This window comes from Hippopotamus amphibius, chromosome 13, assembly GCF_030028045.1.
Source record: "Hippopotamus amphibius kiboko isolate mHipAmp2 chromosome 13, mHipAmp2.hap2, whole genome shotgun sequence".
In the NCBI taxonomy this organism is placed as follows: domain Eukaryota; kingdom Metazoa; phylum Chordata; class Mammalia; order Artiodactyla; family Hippopotamidae; genus Hippopotamus; species Hippopotamus amphibius.
In genome coordinates this window covers 4,778,705-4,797,889 of record NC_080198.1, presented here as the reverse complement: position 1 = coordinate 4,797,889, position 19,185 = coordinate 4,778,705, and the positions used below count along the sequence as shown (strand labels likewise).

The 19,185-nt window shown below is 39.0% G+C and overlaps 1 protein-coding gene across 6 annotated transcripts in view; it reads left to right on the top strand.

Annotated features, from left to right (window-relative positions):
* Positions 1–19,185, top strand: part of PPARG (peroxisome proliferator activated receptor gamma) — a 121,454-nt gene that overhangs the window by 62,248 nt on the left and 40,021 nt on the right. For all 6 annotated transcript variants that reach the window (XM_057705272.1, XM_057705275.1, XM_057705273.1 and 3 more), the window contains 2 exons: positions 15,707–15,934; positions 17,294–17,463. In XM_057705272.1, coding sequence (XP_057561255.1) covers positions 15,715–15,934; positions 17,294–17,463 — 390 coding nt within the window. In that variant the 5' untranslated portion in view covers positions 15,707–15,714. The remainder of the gene's footprint in view (positions 1–15,706; positions 15,935–17,293; positions 17,464–19,185) is intronic.

Below are 19,185 nucleotides of genomic sequence, written 5' to 3'. Positions count from 1 at the left end.
GCTTTCAAAAAGAGCTCTTTGTAACCTGGTTCCACCTTATGTATCTTATTTCCCTCCACACCCCAGAGATGGTCCTGCCTTGCTCTAATTGGACCAATGTCATTGTCCCAAGAACAAGCCACGCTCATTCTTGCCTCCAAGACTACCATGTCCTGGAGCGCCTCTCCTAATTCCTTCCGCCTTTTCCAGTACTTTCTGTCCTTCAAGGTCAGGTTCAAGTAACATCTGCTCCATGAAACACTCTCTGAATATGTTACCGTTCATCACTCTCCCTTAAAGGAATTGGTGTCTTCTGCCTACTGCACTGTCACCACCCTGATCCAAGCCACCCACCATCTCTCGCCTGGAAGGCTACCCCAGTCTTTTGACAGGTCTTCCTGCCTTTGCCTTAGCCCCCAATAGCCTAGTCTTAAACCAGCATCCAGAGTGATCACGTTAAAATGGCAGTCAGGTCTGTCCCTCTGCTCAAAACCCTGCAGTGACTCGCCTTCTAACAAAAGCCCTGCACCCCCTCCCCACCACCATCAACATCCCCTCTCCTCCCCTCTCCTCCCCTCTCTGTCTGCCCTCCACCACTCTCTCCAGCCACACTGGTATCCTTGCTGTTCCTCCCATGTTCCACACTTGCTCCTGCCTTAGTGCTTTCACTTGAGTTCCTGTGTCTTCCTGGAACCCTCTTCCTCTGACATCTTGGCTGACTCTCAGCTCCTAGTCTCTGCTCAGCTTTTTTTTTTTTTTTATAAATGTATTTATTTATTTTATTTATTGGCTGCATTGGGTCTTCATTGCTGCACACGGGCTTTCTCTAGTTGCTGCGAGCGGGGGCTACTCTAGTTGCTGCGAGCGGGGACTACTCCTCATTGTGGTGCGCAGGCTCCTCATTGCTGTGGCTTCTCTTGTTGTGGAGCACGGGCCCTAGGCGCATGAGCTTCAATAGGTGTGGCACATGGGCTCAGTAGTTGTGGCTCATGGGCTCTAGAGCACAGGCTCAATAGTTGTGGCACACGGGCTTAGTTGCTCTGTGGCATGTGGAATCTTCCCAGGGCAGGGCTCGAACCCATGTCCCCTGCATTGGCAGGCAGACTGTTTACCACTGTGCCACCTAGGAAGTCCGCTCTGCTCAGCTTTTACCTTCGAGTGAGGACTGCCTTGACCCCCTGTTGAATAATCTGTCCTCCCCACTGCCCTTCCCGTCTCTGCATTTTCTTGGTTCTATAGCACTCCTCAGCCTCAAACCTACCATATAATTTACTTATTCATTGTAGTATTTATTGTCTGCTTTATCCCACTAGCACATTAACCTCATGAAGACAGAGATCTTTGTCTAGTTTGTTTATCCACTGATACATCCCAGCTGCCTAGAACATGCTCAGTGAATAGCAGGGCTGGTTAGTACTTGTTAAATGGAAGAACAAAATCCCCTAGCATTTTTGGTCTGTGTCACAGTATTTAGACCTTCATTGGAGACTGCCTGATATTATTTTCTGTTTTATATGTTCCCTAAGCCAAATTATATAGTCACTGAGGATAAGATCCAAGTTTTATTCTTTCCTTTATTCCACTGGTATCTAACACATAATAGGTATCTAATAAGTTCTTATTGACTTATTAAGACCAGGCTGATGTCCTGTTGTACTTCTCCAAAGCTCAGGCACTGGAATCTCTTTAGTGTGTAAAAACAAAAGTTTAGTGTATGCTGAATAATATTCTAAAACTGATGTTAATATAAACAAACCAACGATATTCTAGTATATGCTAAAAACCAGGTACAAATATATTTTGAATTACCTGTTATTTAGAGTTATTTGCACTATGGCACCCTAACCTTACTTGGTCAAGTAACTAGTACCCAATATATAAAGCACTTAGAGCAGTGCCTGGTATGTAATCAGTGCCCAATAAATGTCAGTTTTGTCTTCTCACCTTTAAAATGGAAGTTACCACTTTGGGATAATAGGTTTTCATTTTCCATACTATGAAAAGTTTTCTATTTCCATAGTTAATTAAGTCAGACTTACTCTCTTGCAGTCTTTTCCTTGAGCATTTTTTCCAGAATATTTAGATATTATCTTTTAGATACTTATTAATCATAGTTACAGAGTAAAGAAACCAAGGTTCAATTTCTTGTTTTGGCAAAGAGCCAATGGTAAAACTTAGTAACAGAACAGAAGCTCTGATATCCTTTACGTGTTCCAGATATGTGAACACAATGGCTCCCCTTACTTCTTTTGGAGAAAGTAAAATATTCATTATTCTTATTTTTTGCCTTGCATTAGCAATTAAATATTTTTTAATGTAAGATAATTGGATATTATTTTACTATTGTTTTACACTTTACCTAAAACCCTGCCTTTTGTTTAGTTTTAAAAATTAAAGACCTGTTATGTAGACTGGGCAAGTTTGCTCTGATGATGCTAATAAGATCCAAAGGTGTGAATTTGACCTAATTATGGCCAGGTTTACATAGAAATCTTTGCCAATTACAGAGAAATCTCTTTGCGATTGATACAACCACACCTCTAGTCAATTACAAGGTACAAACAATTGACCCAGGAGAAACCAATCCAATTTGCAAGTGTCTGTCCTAGAGGAAATCTAATCCTCTTTGGTGTTATATTCATTTTGTTATTATTGTTTAAAGAAACTCAGGTAATAGAAGGGCCATGCTGCATGATGGAGACAGTATCTTTTCCTTGGAATATCTTTATCAGTAATAACCCAAGTCCCAATCATTCCACTGGGCCCTCATAATTCAAAACCCGTCTCTGTCGTGAAGATATCCCCGATTATTTCAGAACATGTGAGTCTCTGTCCCCTCTGTGTTTCTAGAGCACTTATTGTCTCTGTACTTTCTTCTGTTATCAGACATCTTTCACCTTAGTAACTTCTCATGATCAAGAACTACATTATAATGTATTTCTTGTGGGGCCTGAAAAAAACCTTTCACATAGTTTTAGGTCATTGGTTATCTTGATTTGAGGTGGTTTTGGTTTTGTGTTACTGATTGAGCATGTACTGAGATTAAGATATTGAGAAAGAAAAATGCCCAAGAAAAGTAAGACAAGGACAAATTTTGGGAAGAGAAACACTGTAGTACAATATAATGTTGAGTCTTGTAAGAAACAAGGTTTGTAAAATAGATTGTTGATACAAAGAAGAGTTCAATAATTAGCATAAAATTGGTAGCTTGGATTTATTTGATTTATTTCACTTGAATGTCTTAAAAGACAGCTCAACTGTTCCGAGCACATTAACTTCCCAGACACAGGACTCCTGATGTAGGCGTTAGTTTTTGGAAAAAGATTTCCTGCATTGTTAAAAAATACAGGGTCCTCAGTAATCCCACTACTGGGCATATACCCAGAGAAAACCATAATCCAAAAAGAAGCATGTACCATAATGTTCATTGCAGCACTATTTACAATAGCCAGGACATGGAAGCAACCTAAATGCCCATCAACACATGAATGGATAAAGAAGAACCCAGTGACAGGGCAAGAATAAAGATGCAAATGTAGAGAATGGACTTGAGGACATGAGGTTGGCGGGGAGGGGGACGAAGGGGAAGCTGGGACGAAGTCAGAGAGTGGCATAGACGTAGATACACTACCAAATGTAAAATAGATAGCTAGTGGGAAGTTGCTGTATAACAAAGGGAGATCAACTCAATGATGGGTGATTCTTTAGAGGGCCAGGACAGGGAGGGTGGGAGGGAGTCACGGGAAGGAGCGAATATGGGGATATAAGTCTAAATACAGCTTATTCACTTTGGTGTACCTCAAAAACTGATACAAGAGTGTAAAGCAATTATATTCCAATAAAGAGCTTTAAAAAAGTAAAAAAATAAAAACAGGGTCCTTATAAAATAGAACAGGCCAACCCCATCTAAAGCAAAAACAAAACTTCTAATACTCACTCCTTAGGGTGAAACGTGCACCCTTTGAATTTTTACCTGCCCTGTTTACACTGGTTTGAGAACCCTTGTTGAATATGTATCTAGCCTTTATTGTACAAGGAAGACGGTTTAAAAAAATAGGTAGTTTATTAAGACTCATTTCAATACTGTTTTATAATTCTGAATAGGAAAATTCTCAAATGAGTGCCCTGGAAATCCTACACCCATCCTTTTCATGCAAATGGAAGAGTTTTAGCTAGCTATGTAGTTAACCTGCACGTTTCCTTCTGTGAGCCCCGACTGCCCGAACCCATGTGGAACATCTCTCTTATTTAACTTTTTTATTAGAGAAGGTGTGTAAATCATTTCACAAATGAACATACTTGTGTAATTTACACTCAGATAAGAGAACAACACCAGCATTCCGGAAGCTGACTATCCTAATTTCTAACCCGTCGATTAGTTTTGCCTGTTTTTAAATTTTATGAGTAGACTCATACCTGGCTTACTCTTTTGTATCTGGATTCTTTTGCTCAGTATTTGTTTGTTAAATTCATCATATTATTGAGTATAATTGCCCTTTGTTCTCATTCCTATATGGTATTTCACTGTGCGAATATATCACAGTCTATCTGCCCTACCAATGATGGGCGTTCAGGTGGTTTCCAGTGTTGCAGATAGTACAGCCGTGAGCACTCTTGTATGGTCTTTCAGTGAACACGTGTACACATTTTGTTAGGTAAATGCGTGGGCCGTAGGGCATATTCAGCCTTGAGACACTACCAAACAGTTCCCATGTACCCCTCCACCAGCAGTGTCTCAGTGTTCCATTCACTCTATGTCTTTACTGGTTCTTGGCATTTTCTATCTATCTTATTTTATCATTCTGGTGGGTGTGTGATCATATCATCTCGTAATTTTCATTTCTAATTTTTATTTCCCTTTCTCTGATGACTACAGAGTTAAGCACCTTTTAAAATATTTGTTGTCCATTTGGCTATCCTTTTTTGCAAAGTATCTGATCAAGTCTTTTGCCTATTTTTATATTGGGTACTTTAGATATAAGTTTTAAAGTGTATTTTGTCAGATACATGTATTGCAAATACCTTCTCCCACTCTGTTGCTTTTTCGTTCACTTAATAAACAGTTTTTAATCTTAATATAGTCCAGTGTATCACATTTTTTCTTTTATGGTCAGTGCTTTTTATATCCTTGAATAAATCTTTGCCTACTCCAAGGTTTATAAGGTGTTTTCCTAGTTTTTATTTTTAATGCTCTTTTGTTTACTATTTCACGTTGAGATCTGCAGTTCACATGAAATTTATTTTTATGTATGGTGTAAGGTAGGGATTGAACCTTTTTTTCCCTCTATATGGATATCCAGTTGACCTACTTCGTTTATTGAAAAGATTATCCTTCCCCTGCTACACTACAGTGACATTTTTTCCTAAACTAGGTGACCATTTACATATGGCATTGATTCTGGGCTTGCTTATCTGTTGTGTTGGTCTATTTGTCTATCTTTGCACCAACCAGCATCTGGTCTTAATGACTGTAGCTTTATCCGTGGTTTTGGTATCTGGTAGTATAAGTCCTCCAGCATTTTTCTTCTCTTTGAGATTGCCTCAGCTCATCTTGGCCCTTTAAATTTCATATAAATTTTAGGTTCAGCATGTTAGTTTCCACTCAGAAATGCTAGGATTTTGATTGGAATTGTTCTAAATCTATGGATAAATGTGGGGAGAATTGACAGCTTTATAGTACAGAGCTTTCCAGTCTGTGAACATGATATATCCCTTCACTTGTTTAGATATTTTTTCAGTAATATTTTTGAGTTTTCAATGTAGAGATTGTACTTGTATTTTGCTAGATTTTTTCCCCTAGGTATTTGATAGTTTTGATGCTATTGTAAAAATGATTTTAAAATGTCATTTTCTGTTGGTTGAGGATTTATAGAAATATAGCTGATTTTTTAATATCCACCTTATATCCAGAAACTTTGCTAAATTCTCTTGTTAACTGTAATGGTTTTATTTTGGTTTTTTATACAATCAGGTCATCTGTGAGTAATGTTAGTTTTATTTCTGCTTTTCTAATCCTGTGTCTTTTTTTGTCTTTTGTTGGATTGGATAGGATCTCCAGCGTTTAATAGAAATGATGATAGCACATATCTTTATCTCATTCCCGATCTCAGAAGGAAAGCTTAAATATTTCACTATCAAGTATGATGGCTACTTTAGGTTTTTTGTCTTTTTTAAATAGCTATTCTTTATCAGATTAATGAAGTTTCTCACGCTTCCTAGTGAAGAGGTTTTTGGAACTCATGAATGAGTGTTGTATTGTAAAAATGTTTTCACGTAGAATATTTTTGATAATGTTATGATGGCTCAGGAGGAAGATTTAAAATGAAAAATGCTCACTGTGAATATTTTAATATCACATGGCAATATATTTTAAGATAATATATACATAGTATATAGCTAGTGAAAATCTGCACTTCATCCCATAACCACAAGTGATCTGGCTACATCTGTTTTGACACTTTTGTTCTCAGAGTTTGTTTAGCTTAAGACCATTGTATTCTCATTAAGAGCGCTTGGCACAGTAAATTGAAAACAAAAGAGTAAACAGAAGCGTAGTGTATCGCTAACTTTGCCAGACTAAACAACTCTGAGTAAGGCTAGCTTTCCCCTCTAGGATAATTTCAGGCTATTAGAGATGTTTCAGTAGTAAAGTGTTCTTTAAAAACACCTACCCACTCTGCCTCTTCCTGGTTGCAGGAGGTCCCTTACAGTGGTTGACAGGTGGACAGAGCAGGGAGAAACAGTCCTTTGGCAGGTCTTTGGTGGCTCCCTCCTTTCTAAATAGTTGCAAACTTCTGGAGCATTCCTTTCATTTTTTCCTTTCCACTCAGTCTCCCCTCTCCCATTTTCATTCCCCTATCACTGCAAAACCAAAACCACACTGCACAGAGGCTGCTGGCCAGGGGGAAACATTCCAGTTCCTTTTTCTGACCTGAGCACCATTCTTTGCTGGCTGCTGGTGTGTGCTAGATAAGGCCAGAATTTCAGCTCAACCAGAGTAACTAACTTAACTGTTCAACAGATTGAGCATTAGTCCTGACTAGTTTTTAGTAAGTCTCCTTTTAGAAACATGTGAAGGTGGTTTTAGCAGAAGAACCAACGTTGAGCTAGTTTGACCATGATGAGAGAGAGGACTTGAATCTCCACCTAAAGTAGCAGAAGAAATGATCAGTCTGGCTGAGGGCATGATCCTATAATCTTTCCTGTCCCCTGATACCTCAGGACTGGACTAAGCAAGCTATCTAAACAAGATGTGGCCCGTACAAGAGGAAATGAATTTTTTAAAAGCATAAACGAACATGGTCTTCTCTAAAGCTGATGATGTTCCCTTTGTTGGTCTGAATTTGGAAATTTCTGTGAGACCTTCTGGCTTATCATAAAGAAATGTGCATATAAAAATACATATTAGAATGGTTTCAAACTCTGCCAAAGCTATCAACGAGAGTATCACCAGGACATCAAACCACAGAAGCATTGGATTGGTTTGTAGTATAGTCTAAGTAGACAACACAATGAAAAAGTATTTTCTTATATTAAAGAAACAAACAAAAATATATCATTAAAAAAGAAAAGAAACAAATGAAACACTAAGGAATACATTTTTAATCTTTTTCTTAATTCCTGGTGCCCAAAGTAAGAGATTCTCTGTTCAGAGAAACCACAGCAGAATTCAGACCCCAGATCCAATACCTATTAGCTGTATTGAGCAAATCACTTACCTCTTTCTGTCTAATGTTTTCAGTCTATTGGGTAGTAATTATAATTGTTTACAATGCATAGGACTGTTATATATGTAAGTTATATTTATAAATTAGGCATACCATTAACAGATTATAAATTACATCTGTAATGGGTTTAAGGCACAGTGTCCGTCATACAATAAGTGCCTAGAAATAATTAGCTATTATTAAAGTATACTTCTGCTAACGGGGTCCAGTCTTTTTCTTCCTTTGCTAATTAAAACTCATGATACCAGTGAAGAAAAATAAATTAATTGATAGAATTTATTTTTTAAATGCTTAAGTCACAAGGACAGTCATCTGTTGGTCAAGTATCAAAAATATTTTCTGATTTTCCTTTATTTTACTTGAAACTACATTAAAATTTTCTCTACTTTTCCAGGTTATTGCATGATAAGTCCTTTTAAGAGGACTGGGAAACAAGCAAGGAATATAGTTACTCCCTCTGTTAGGTGAAATCATGGGAAAATATTGCAGTTTAAAGATATTTAACTTAATGTTTACTTTTATCAACGTAACGTGTGTGCACAGTTTTAGAAGTCAGATTGTACAAAGCTTTTAATGAAGAATCGCAATCCTCAACCCACACCTGGTTCCCACTTCTTAGAGGCAATGATTTTTAATTTTTTAAAACATTTCTCCTGGTTTTGACTGATGTGTCTTTAACATGCTTATACTACTATTTTTGAACTTGGGTTCATGACCCCCGACTTACTGCTACAGGAGATGAGAATTCATCTTCTTTACCACCATACTCCCTTTCCCCAGACGTGCACTTCTCCTTCCCCCCAGCTTCATAGTGCGGTTATTCATAATTTTAGGTAAAATTAGTTGTCTGTATTTACATCTCAGTAATTTTGAAAGTGCTGCTTACAGTTGAGCTGGACAGTCTACTTCTGAGCCTGAATAGCTGTTTGTTTTTCTGGAGTTAATAGATCTTTTTTTTTTTTTTTTACTTAGTAGTTACTCACTTTTGTTGTTGTTCCTTTTCTGCATACCTGTCACTAATTCCTTCTCAAACTCTGCCTCAAGGTGGGCATTTGCACGTACCAGGCATTGGGGTTTCTGGGGGAATCTCAACGACCACCCCCATCCTCTTGATCCATCTTCTCAAGGAACAGGCTCTGCTCAGAATCTGTGGTCCTGAGTCTTCCTTCCATCTCTCACCTGTGTTCCAACCCTTTGCTTCCTGGATTCCATGTTTCCTTTTTGTTCTGGTGTAGAACTCTGGGGAAAAGTGCATGGGAGGTGACTTTTTTTTGAGGCCTTATATTTCTGAAAATGTCTTTATTCTCCTCTTATACTTGAGTGATGATTTGGCTAAATATAAAATGCTAAGTTGGAAATAATACTGCTTTGTTGATTTTCTGGCTTCCAGTGCTGCTCTTGAGCAGTTCAGTGTCATTCTGATTCATGACCCTTTATATGGGACTTTTTTTTTTCCTGTCTGGAGGCTTTTAGGATAGTCTCTATAAAAAAGAGCATTAGTTTTTACAGTGGTTCCTTTCTGTGTGGTTTAAGTTAGAAATCCTTTCTCTCTTGTTTTCACCAACATAAATCCTTGCCCTTAGTCACTCTAAAGTTAAAGAAAGACCTAGAGATTGTCATACAGTGTGAAGTAAGTCAGAAAAAGAAGAACACATATTGTATAGTAACGCATATGTATGGAATCTAGAAAAATGGTACAGATCAACCGGTTTGCAAGGCAGAAATGGAGACACAGATATAGAGAACAAACATATGGACACCAAGGGGGGAAAGCAGGAAGTGGGGGGGGGGGGAGTGAGTTTAGAGATTGGGATTGCCGTATATACGTTCCTAATAAGAAAAAAAATCACATTGTACACTTTAAATATATGCAGTTTACTGTATGTCAATTATATCTCAATAAAAGTTCTTTTAAAAATAATAAAAAATAAAAATAATAAAGTCAGAGATAACTTAATAATGCTTTTCAAGTACACGTGGTAAAGGACAAGTACGCAGAGGATGAAAATGAAAGAAAAACGTACAAACTCCAACAACATAGGTTCGAACGTCATTTCACAAATTCTATTCTGTCAGATGGTAAACTCCTCAAACGTTGTCTGCCGTACCCTCCCCTCTCTTTTGTATGTTCTCATGGATTATTGGTGTATGATTCCAAGAAGTCCTGCAGTAAACCCATTTAAGCTGGCTTCACCTAGCATTTCCTAAATTTATTTGCCCACCAGAATTTTTTTCTGCTTAATTATTTTAAAAGGAACATCATTAACATATGTATAACACAGTTGGGGAAATGCCAGCTAAGACGGAGACTTTCCTGGCTGCACAACAGCAATTAAGCATTGGAATGAGTAACCAGGAGAGGCTGTGGACTCTCCTTTTGCAGAGGCCTTTAAAACAGGACATCTGTTTTAGGCGTAGTCCTGTTTGAACAATAGGACTTTGCTGCTGTTTCTTCCTTTTCCTGTCCCCTAGTGGTAGCGTCGGGGAGCTTTTAGCCTACCTTTTACATGATTCTAGTACTCTGGTTACTCTGGTGACAAAAGTTACCACTAATTATAGAGAACTTACTGTCTGGCCCTATGCTGAATGCTTACGTGTATTATTTAACTGAATCTTTGCAACAATTCTGTGAGGGCTGCAGTATGATTAGTTACAGGTGGGGGTAATTAGGTATAAAGAGATGACAAAATTGACAAGGAGGAGGTCAGGATTCAAATCCAGGGCTTCTAACTCGCTGCTAGCTCTCTGTCTTCAGATGTTTATGTTCAGAACGGCAACCTGCAAGAAACCAACCAACCAATGAAGTACACACATCTGTATTTATTATGTAAGAACGTGGACTGCTACGATGCTCACTCTATGAGACTGTTCCCTAAACCTTTTGATGAATTCAGAGTTTATTATTTTTGTTAGAAACAAATTCTGCTACCAATTTTTTTATCCTAATTTGTCATCCAGTTAATGGCTCCTTGCATGAGACATTTTTCCTTCATAAATTTAATGTCATTGCTGTGTGAAGACTAAAATGTCTGGATCCGTGAAAATTGGTATAGGTGAAAACGCCCCCTTTCCAACACATCTACACGCGGTAACAACGTCGTAATGCAGTGCGGAGGCTGCTAGGGTAGGGGACAGAAAACCTGGATTCTTGTGGACTTGGCCTCTGGCCTTGTGCTCCTGAGCAAATCACTTTGCCTGGTTTTCGTCATCTGTCAGATGAGTAGCTTAGGCTATCTCCACAAGGCCCTTTCCACTCTGACATTTCGGAGTGATTTTTGTCTCTGGATATCAGCTATTGTAATGGGTGAGGAATTAGGAAATTCGCAGGTCAGTTTACACTGCAAAGTGATTTGAATACATCAATAAGGAGGGGCTGGTTGAATAACATTTATGAGTACCATGACCTTGAACTGAAACAAATGAGAAGAGACTGAAAAAAATCGGTGATCAAGTGTCTCTCGGAGGTCACTTCCAACAAGGCTGCTAAGTTTTAGACCATGTAGGAAAGGCTCTTTCCTGCACCCAGACTTGTTCAGCTTAACATGTTTTTCCAATGAAGCTTCTATTCGAGAATTACTCACCCTTCATAGTGCATCCCCAGCCCCCTGTACCTGGCACATCACAGGCGTCCAGTGAAGGTTCGTTGAAATTAATTGTTATTTAATATAGAACTAGAAGATTAGGAAGAGATTTGTTTTTCTAAGCAGTATTAAGTTTAGAAAGTCACGTGTGCAGGCTGTGGAGTTTTAGACCATCTGGGTTCATAACCCAGCTTTACTCCTTAGTAGCTGGCTGGTCTTAGGCAAGATATTTCCATAACTATGCCTCAGTTTCCTCTTCCTTAAGGAGACGGATAAGTGTACCTACCTCATAGGGCTGATGTGAGCATTAAATGAGACAGTCTAAGTGTTGTATTTGGCATAATACTTGGCAAAGATTTAGGGTTCTATAAATATTAGCTAATGTAATTATTAAGGAGGTGCAGCATTTCTCCAGATATTCTAGTAGAAGTTTTTCTTTTCTTTTCATAAGGGACAATGTAGAACCCCAAAGGTAAACTGTATAGTTCTTTTTTTTTTTTAATAAATTTATTTATTTATTTTTTATTTGTTGGCTGTATTGGGTCTTCATTGCTGCACACGGGCTTTCTCGAGTTGCTGCGAGCGGGGGCTACTCTTCATTGTGGTGCACAGGCTCCTCATTGTTGTGGCTTCTCTTGTTGCGGAGCACGGGCCCTAGGCACGTGAGCTTCAGTAGTTGTGGCACATGGGCTCAGTAGTTGTGGCTCACGGGCTCTAGACCACAGGCTCAATAGTTGTGGCGCACGGGCTTAGTTGCTCTGTGGCATGTGGAATCTTCCCAGAGCAGGGCTCGAACCCGTGTCCCCTGCGTTGGCAGGCGGATTCTTTACCACTGCGCCACCTAGGAAGTCCGTAAACTGTATAGTTCTTGTGCTTGATTTTATCACTTAACATCTTTTCTGATCCACTTCCATACTCTTGAATAATGATGCCTCTCAGATGAGAGAAGTTGCTTCATTTTTGCGTGATATGTCTTTTCATTTGAAATACATTGTACTTTGGTGCGTTGTGAAGTCTGCTCAGTGACTATCGTAGAGTTTAAAGCCAAGGTGCAGGTCTGCGATACATGGCACACCTCTGCCTCCTTCCCTACAATGTCTGCCTCAGGACTCCCCGCTGCTTGAAACGCACGAAAGGTTGTGAAATTAATGGATGTGGTTGATGCAATGCACTCCCGTCACCCAGCTGGAAAGTTAAGACACTGTTACTTACCCCTGAGAAGGACTGTTGTTCGTGCAAGTATTTTTGTTCATTTGTTCTTTCACGGGTGATTGCATGGAGTAACAAAAACACCTACTCGACTTACAGCTTGGCAGAAACAGTAGCTTATGTTTTCTAGAGATAAAATTAGAAGCAGCCTCCCTGGACCCATCTCTAAGTCAAAATAAAACAGAATGTCTAGGGAACCACTGTGCCTCCGAGTAACTATGGCCCGTGGAGTAATATTGTTTAGGTCAAGATGTCCCAGAATAAGAGGACAGGAGCAGGGAAGGAGGGAAAGGAAAGTGTGTATTGAGACAATTTGTTTTCATAGAGATGAGGAGGCAAACTGTTTTTCTTTCTTACTTGTCCTTTCTATGTAGAAAAAACAAAGTTTATAGTACCCTAATCTTCCTCCTGCAATTATCAGAAGAGAAAAACTGAGTATACATTGTTGAGAGGAGTTACAACTTAAACTGTATTTTATTTATGATATTGAAGATTACATCTTTCTGGGGAACTTAAGTCTTAGAGAAACTAAACCACTGAGAAAGTATCTTTATTTTTTCCATTTTCACAGAAAAATGTTCTGTCCTTCCCTATAAAATATGATCATTCAGTTGGCAAGCATTTAGAAAACAACAACTATGCATAAGGTCTAAAAGGAAAGCGGAATAATAAGACTCTGTCCTTTGCTCCAGAACTGGAAATCTAACAGTGGAGATATTTATCCAAGTAATTATACCAGAGTGAAAGAGAGGTACTCAGTGCTGTGGGAACATGGAGAATGGAGAGTGTTTTTAAGTTGGAGAACTTGTGGACGGTTTCATGGAGAAAGTAGCATCTGGACCAGTGTGCGATTCCCCACTACTGTGGGAAAGCCAGACGGGAACTGTGACGCGAGGGGATGAGGAACAGGAGTGTGAGCAGCCTCAGGAAGCAGCGTGAGCAGCGATGAGCAGGCTGGACCTTGCATAGTGTCTGCCCTGGGCACGCCGTGGACTGTGATGCACCCTAGCACAGGACGTGCTGAGCACGGGGCTGAGGTCTAGGGTCCCGAGTGGAAAGTGACACTGAAAAAGGCAGTCAGACTGTCAGGGGGAGCCTTGAATGCCAAGGGAAGCCTTTTTCATTTATTATGTAGGTCATGCTTCCCCTGCTTCTCCTCCAAAAATTGCTCTCAGTAGAAGAGGACGACAAAATCAGCATTCTCAGGGGAGGAAGGGAGGGAGTAGGTGGAGCACAGGGGCGTTTAAGGCAGCGAAACCATCCTGTATGATACTGTGATAGTGGATACGTGATGTTACGCATTTGTCAAAACCACAGAATGAACAACACGAAGAAAGAATTCTACTGTAAACTGTGGGTTTTAGTTAATAATACTGTCTCACGATTGGTTCATCAGGTTTTGTTTTTGTTTTTCCTCCATTGTCTTTCCACTTTTTTACTTATTTATTTATTTATTTATTATCTGCATTGGGTCTTTGTTGCTGTGCGTGGGCTTTCTCTAGTTGCGGCAAGTGGGGGCTACTCTTCGTTGTGGTGCGCGGGCTCCTCATTGCAGTGGCGTCTCTTGTTGCAGAGCAAGGGTTCTAGGCGTGTGGGCTTCAGTAGTTGTGGCTCACAGGCTCTAGAGCACAGGCTCAGTAGTTGTGGCGCATGGGCTTAGTTGCTCAGCAGCATGTGGGATCTTCCCGGACCAGGGATTGAACCCATGTCCCCTGCATGGGCAGGCGGATTCTTAACCACTGCACTGCCAGGGAAGTCCCTCATCAGTTTTGTTAACAAGCATACCACACTAATGCAAGTGTTAGTAATAGGGGAAATGCACGTTGACAATAGGGGAAACTGTGTTTCAGAGTTTGGGAGGGAGGGAGAACTTCGTAACTTCTGCTCAATTTTTAAGTAAACCTGAAGCAGCTTTTTAAAATAAAGTCTATTCTTTTTTAAAAATAGCGTTCTTTTGGCCATGAAATGTATTACAAGTATAAAGGTTTTTTTAGGAGTTTCACGGTATATCTTTAAAATCACATGAATTTTTCATTCTATTTACTTATACATAAATAGCTACTTTATCATTAAAATTTTCCCCAAAACTTTTCAATAAAATAAATGACCCCTAGGGATATGATTCCTGTGTTGAGAAGCCTGACATTGGTTGGCAGGCAGTCCCTGAAGTCATATGTTAAAAGTGAAACAAAATTAAACCAGTAAAATGATGAGAAAACAATTTTTCTTGCAACTCAGACTTTTTTTGCATCCTTATTTTCATTTCCCAGTATTCATACAGAAACATATACACTACCTTTAACTCGGTCAACCTTTACTTTGTCTGCAGAAGAACTTTGCAATAGGCATGATGAGAATTGGTTGATAAACCTGCCTTTGTGGATGTTGCAGTTGAGACAAGAGAGGTATGTTGTGATAGGAGAGTAATTTATACTAAGAAAAAATGGATAGAAAAATATAAAATAAGCATGCTGAGGAGATGGGCAACGTAAATGGAGTGACCTGGGTTAGGTAGGTTTAGATGAAATTTGGAACAAAAGATACAGTTCGATGGATGCCCCTGTCATAAAGCGCACACACTTTTTTCTGGATGTCATTGAGAGCCAGTATGACCTTGAAGCTATCACCAGTGTAGTGTTCGCACTGTAACGGAGATAACTTATGTTGTTTGGGTACTTATTCATGTGGATATTCAGACATGTGAACCCAAACAGTGCCTGATGAATCCTCTTGGAACCACTGAAGCACATTCACAGCACTAGTCTCCTTATTTGTGTTTTCAGGGCGCTTTGTTTTTCTTATGAAGACCACAGCTGGAATCTTTAACCTCTTGTGAGAGTCAGCCTTTGAGAGCTACATTCTTTAGCTTTCTGCTTGCTGGGAAAAAAGAAGAGGCCCATTCCCAGATACCCTTAGGAAAGTCATCCTGCTCTAATGAGAGCAGGGCTGTTTGTAGGACACTGATATGGGTATGCTTTTCGTGCCAACATTATTAGAGGGTCCTTGACTGTGACCGTCCAGGTAAGGGGTGACTTCCTTCCATTGGTTCAGCAACCTGGACAGCACTAAGAAGGTGGCTATGTTCTCCTCTCTCCTTGTGATCACCTAGGTGACATCACTTGACCCATTTCTGTTCCCTTTCTGTGTATCTTTACAAGATTGCTCTGTCCTCCAGGATGAATGTCACAGCTATTCTTTTCTCCATTTCAGAAATTACCATGGTTGACACAGAGATGCCGTTTTGGCCCACCAGCTTTGGGATCAGCTCTGTGGATCTTTCTGTGATGGACGACCACTCCCACTCCTTTGACATCAAGCCCTTCACCACCGTTGATTTCTCCAGCATTTCTGCTCCGCACTACGAAGACATTCCGTTCCCAAGAGCTGACCCAATGGTTGCGGATTATAAGTATGACCTGAAGCTCCAAGAGTACCAAAGTATGACGTTTATTTCACTTTTCAGACTACTGAGTCTAGAATTGGACTCATCTCTCATTCACACTGGGATAAATGCTCCAGAAACTAAAGCCTGTAGTGAAGATGTTTACCATTCATTTATTCACCCATTTATCCATGAAATAGTAGGCATTTATAATTGACCAAAAAGGGCAAACACCTCAGATCATCTTTCTCCCCCCCCCCCTCCCCCCCCGCCTTCTCCTTTCCTTCTTTCTCTTCTTTCCTTTTCAGGGACATTTTCCAGCATGATTACATTGCCAAGTGCATCTCAGGCTGAGTCCATCCCCTCAAACTTTGAATTCTTTTTTCCACTTGTAAGTAGATATGTAACAGTTTGTTACCTTACATTACTTATCACTAAATCACTCTTACTTTAGTGCATCTTTCCTAATTCTGCAGTTTGAACAGCTTACAGTGAAACCTATTTTTCAGCACAAATTTAAATGTTGACATGGTAGACTATTGATAAATCTCCATGCCATTAATGCAATTCACATCAAGCCATCAGTCTCAAGAAAAACTAAAACTGCACTTTTCAAGATAAGATAAATTTCTGTGATGCTGTTTCCTTGATTTTTATCTCTTTGCTGATTTGCTGGTTTTCCAGAGCCACCACCATGTAATTGGCAACCATTACTTGACAATAAGTAAGAACTTCCTGTATTTCTAGTTTTTTTTTTTAAGATAAATGATATTTTTGGTTATATTTATATGTGTGGTTTTCAGTTGGAGCCTAATATGGAAATTTAACAGGCCTGATGCTGACCAGCAGAAAGATAGTGCTTGCTTTCCATTGGGTCTCTCTCTTTCAAATATCATTTTACAAACCATCTTTTCTGACTCAACATTGATGGGAATCTGTTGTCTTATTTTTCATGTACCTTCAAGCTGGGCTTTCCATTACCTTTTCATAGCAATGTTCCTTCCATGTTTCCTTTGCAAGAGTGGTTTAAAAACACTTCTAAAATGCAACATTTAAATTAAAATGTATAATCTCACATAGTCACAAATGCCAAATACAGGTCATTAGGTAGCAAAGTAAGCTTAATGATCTCCAATAGTGTATGTTGCCTATTAGAGCTTTAGTGTTACCAGGTATTGGCAGGTCATAGAACCACAAACTTAATTCCCTGCCCCATTGTTTTCACAGATGAGGCTCAGGGGTGTTGCGACTTGCCTTGTAATTACAAAGCCTTTTTCCTGTGTATTTTTCATGTTCCATAGTGCATCTAACTTAATAAAATATGACAGTAAGGTGTGCTATAGTGACTTGCCCTGTTGCTTGTTTAGCCTTGTTTTTCTTACGATAATTATCTGCTCACTTTTTTCTATGTACAGGTGCAATCAAAGTGGAGCCTGCATCCCCACCTTATTATTCTGAAAAGACTCAGCTGTACAGTAAGCCTCACGAAGAGCCTTCCAACTCCCTCATGGCAATTGAATGCCGTGTCTGTGGGGATAAAGCTTCGGGGTTCCACTATGGAGTTCATGCTTGTGAAGGATGCAAGGTTAAAAAAAATTTTTTTTCTTTTTTGAAATAATTTGCTGAAAATGTACCTATTATTTCATTTTTCTGTTGCAAACAGATGGCAAAGAATTGAGATAAAATTGTCAAGCTTTTAAATATTTTTGGTAAAACCCATTCTTCAAATGAAGAATACTTAAAAACCTAAGAAAATTGTTCAAAGCAGGGTTACTGTGCTTCACTTCCCTTTTTACAAATTGGTCCTATGCAGCACTGATCTAATTTGACCCTTGCATTTTGTACATTAAGAAAAAAAGAAAGAAAAAAAAAGCACTTGTTCAAGGTATCATGGAAAGACGGTGCTGAGCTGACCCCAACCAGAGCCCAGATTTCCTGAATCTTCTAATGTTTTTTTCACTATACCACATAATATTCTGTATATGTAGACCTGACAGGTAGGTAGATAGATAGATAGATAGATAGATAGATAGATAGATAGATAGGAAGATAGGTATCTTCATTTGAGCCTTAGAACAGCCCTGTAAGGTTGAGCTTATTTAAGGCCACTTTACAGGTGTAGAAATCATGAATCAGTGAGATTTATCCACAGTCATGCATCAGTAAGTGACAGATCCAGGACCAGAACATATATCTTTTTTAATTTTTTTGAGAACTTTTATTGAGGTACAGTTAACAGACAATAAACTGCATATATTTAGAGTGTACTATTTGGTATCCCAATCTCCCATTTCATTCCCCCCCAACCCTCCCCACTTTCCCCACTTGGTGTCCATATGTTTCAGAACATATATCTTACGACTCCTAAACCAGTGCTCTGTGTTTGCTTATTCCAGCATCAGTTTGAGCCTTGTGTTATGGTCAGGCAAAGAGATATAACTGTTTTAGAAAGGAGATACTCTTTCTCCTCACCTCCTTTCTTTGTGAAAAAGGGTGTTTTAGAAAGTTCATTTAGTTATATTCTGCCCAATTACTAAGAAAATGTTAATCCACTCATATTTTAAAATGTCTTTTAAAAGAATTAATTCTAGGCTCAGTGAATAAAATAGTAATCATATAGTATTTATATACTCCAGGGCTCAGAATAAATTGTTTGTAAGTATTTACTTTATAAAATAATGCTGCCTATATAAGATCAGATTCAATCAGATTCAATCCAACAAGAAATTGGGCTTTTTGTTTAGAATAAAGATATATGACAGGAGTTAGGTAGCCGTTAGAATATCTGGGTTCCTAAATGGGCTGTGGGCCAAAAAAGGAAATTAATATTTATTGAATTCCTAGTGTGCATCAGATATTGTGCAAGATACTGTTGCATATACCATTTTTTAACCACATTCTGCCTAAGTTTTCGCATCTGTAAAATGATGGTGTTGAATTAGATGATCTCTAAAACCTCTTCAATCCAAAAGTTTATTACTCCAAAGGCAACCTAATAAAGTGAAAGATACAAGCTCATGGTCACCTGGCCACTTTCCCAAGGTCCCTAACCACATGAGCACTTCAGCCCTCCCGTTACCTTGTGTGTAAAACAACTTGGTTAGATTAGGTCCCCAAGGGCTTCTTATTCACCTCTAACTTCTAAAATTCCAAAGTTGCTCCTTGAAATACTACTTGCAAGAGATGCTTTCATTTAAAACATGAAAACCCATTCATTCTGTGATTGAAACCAAACTAAAATATCTGTAATTTTATATGAAATCATTATGTTCTCAAGGAGTAGTAAGAACATGTCATATTATTGAGT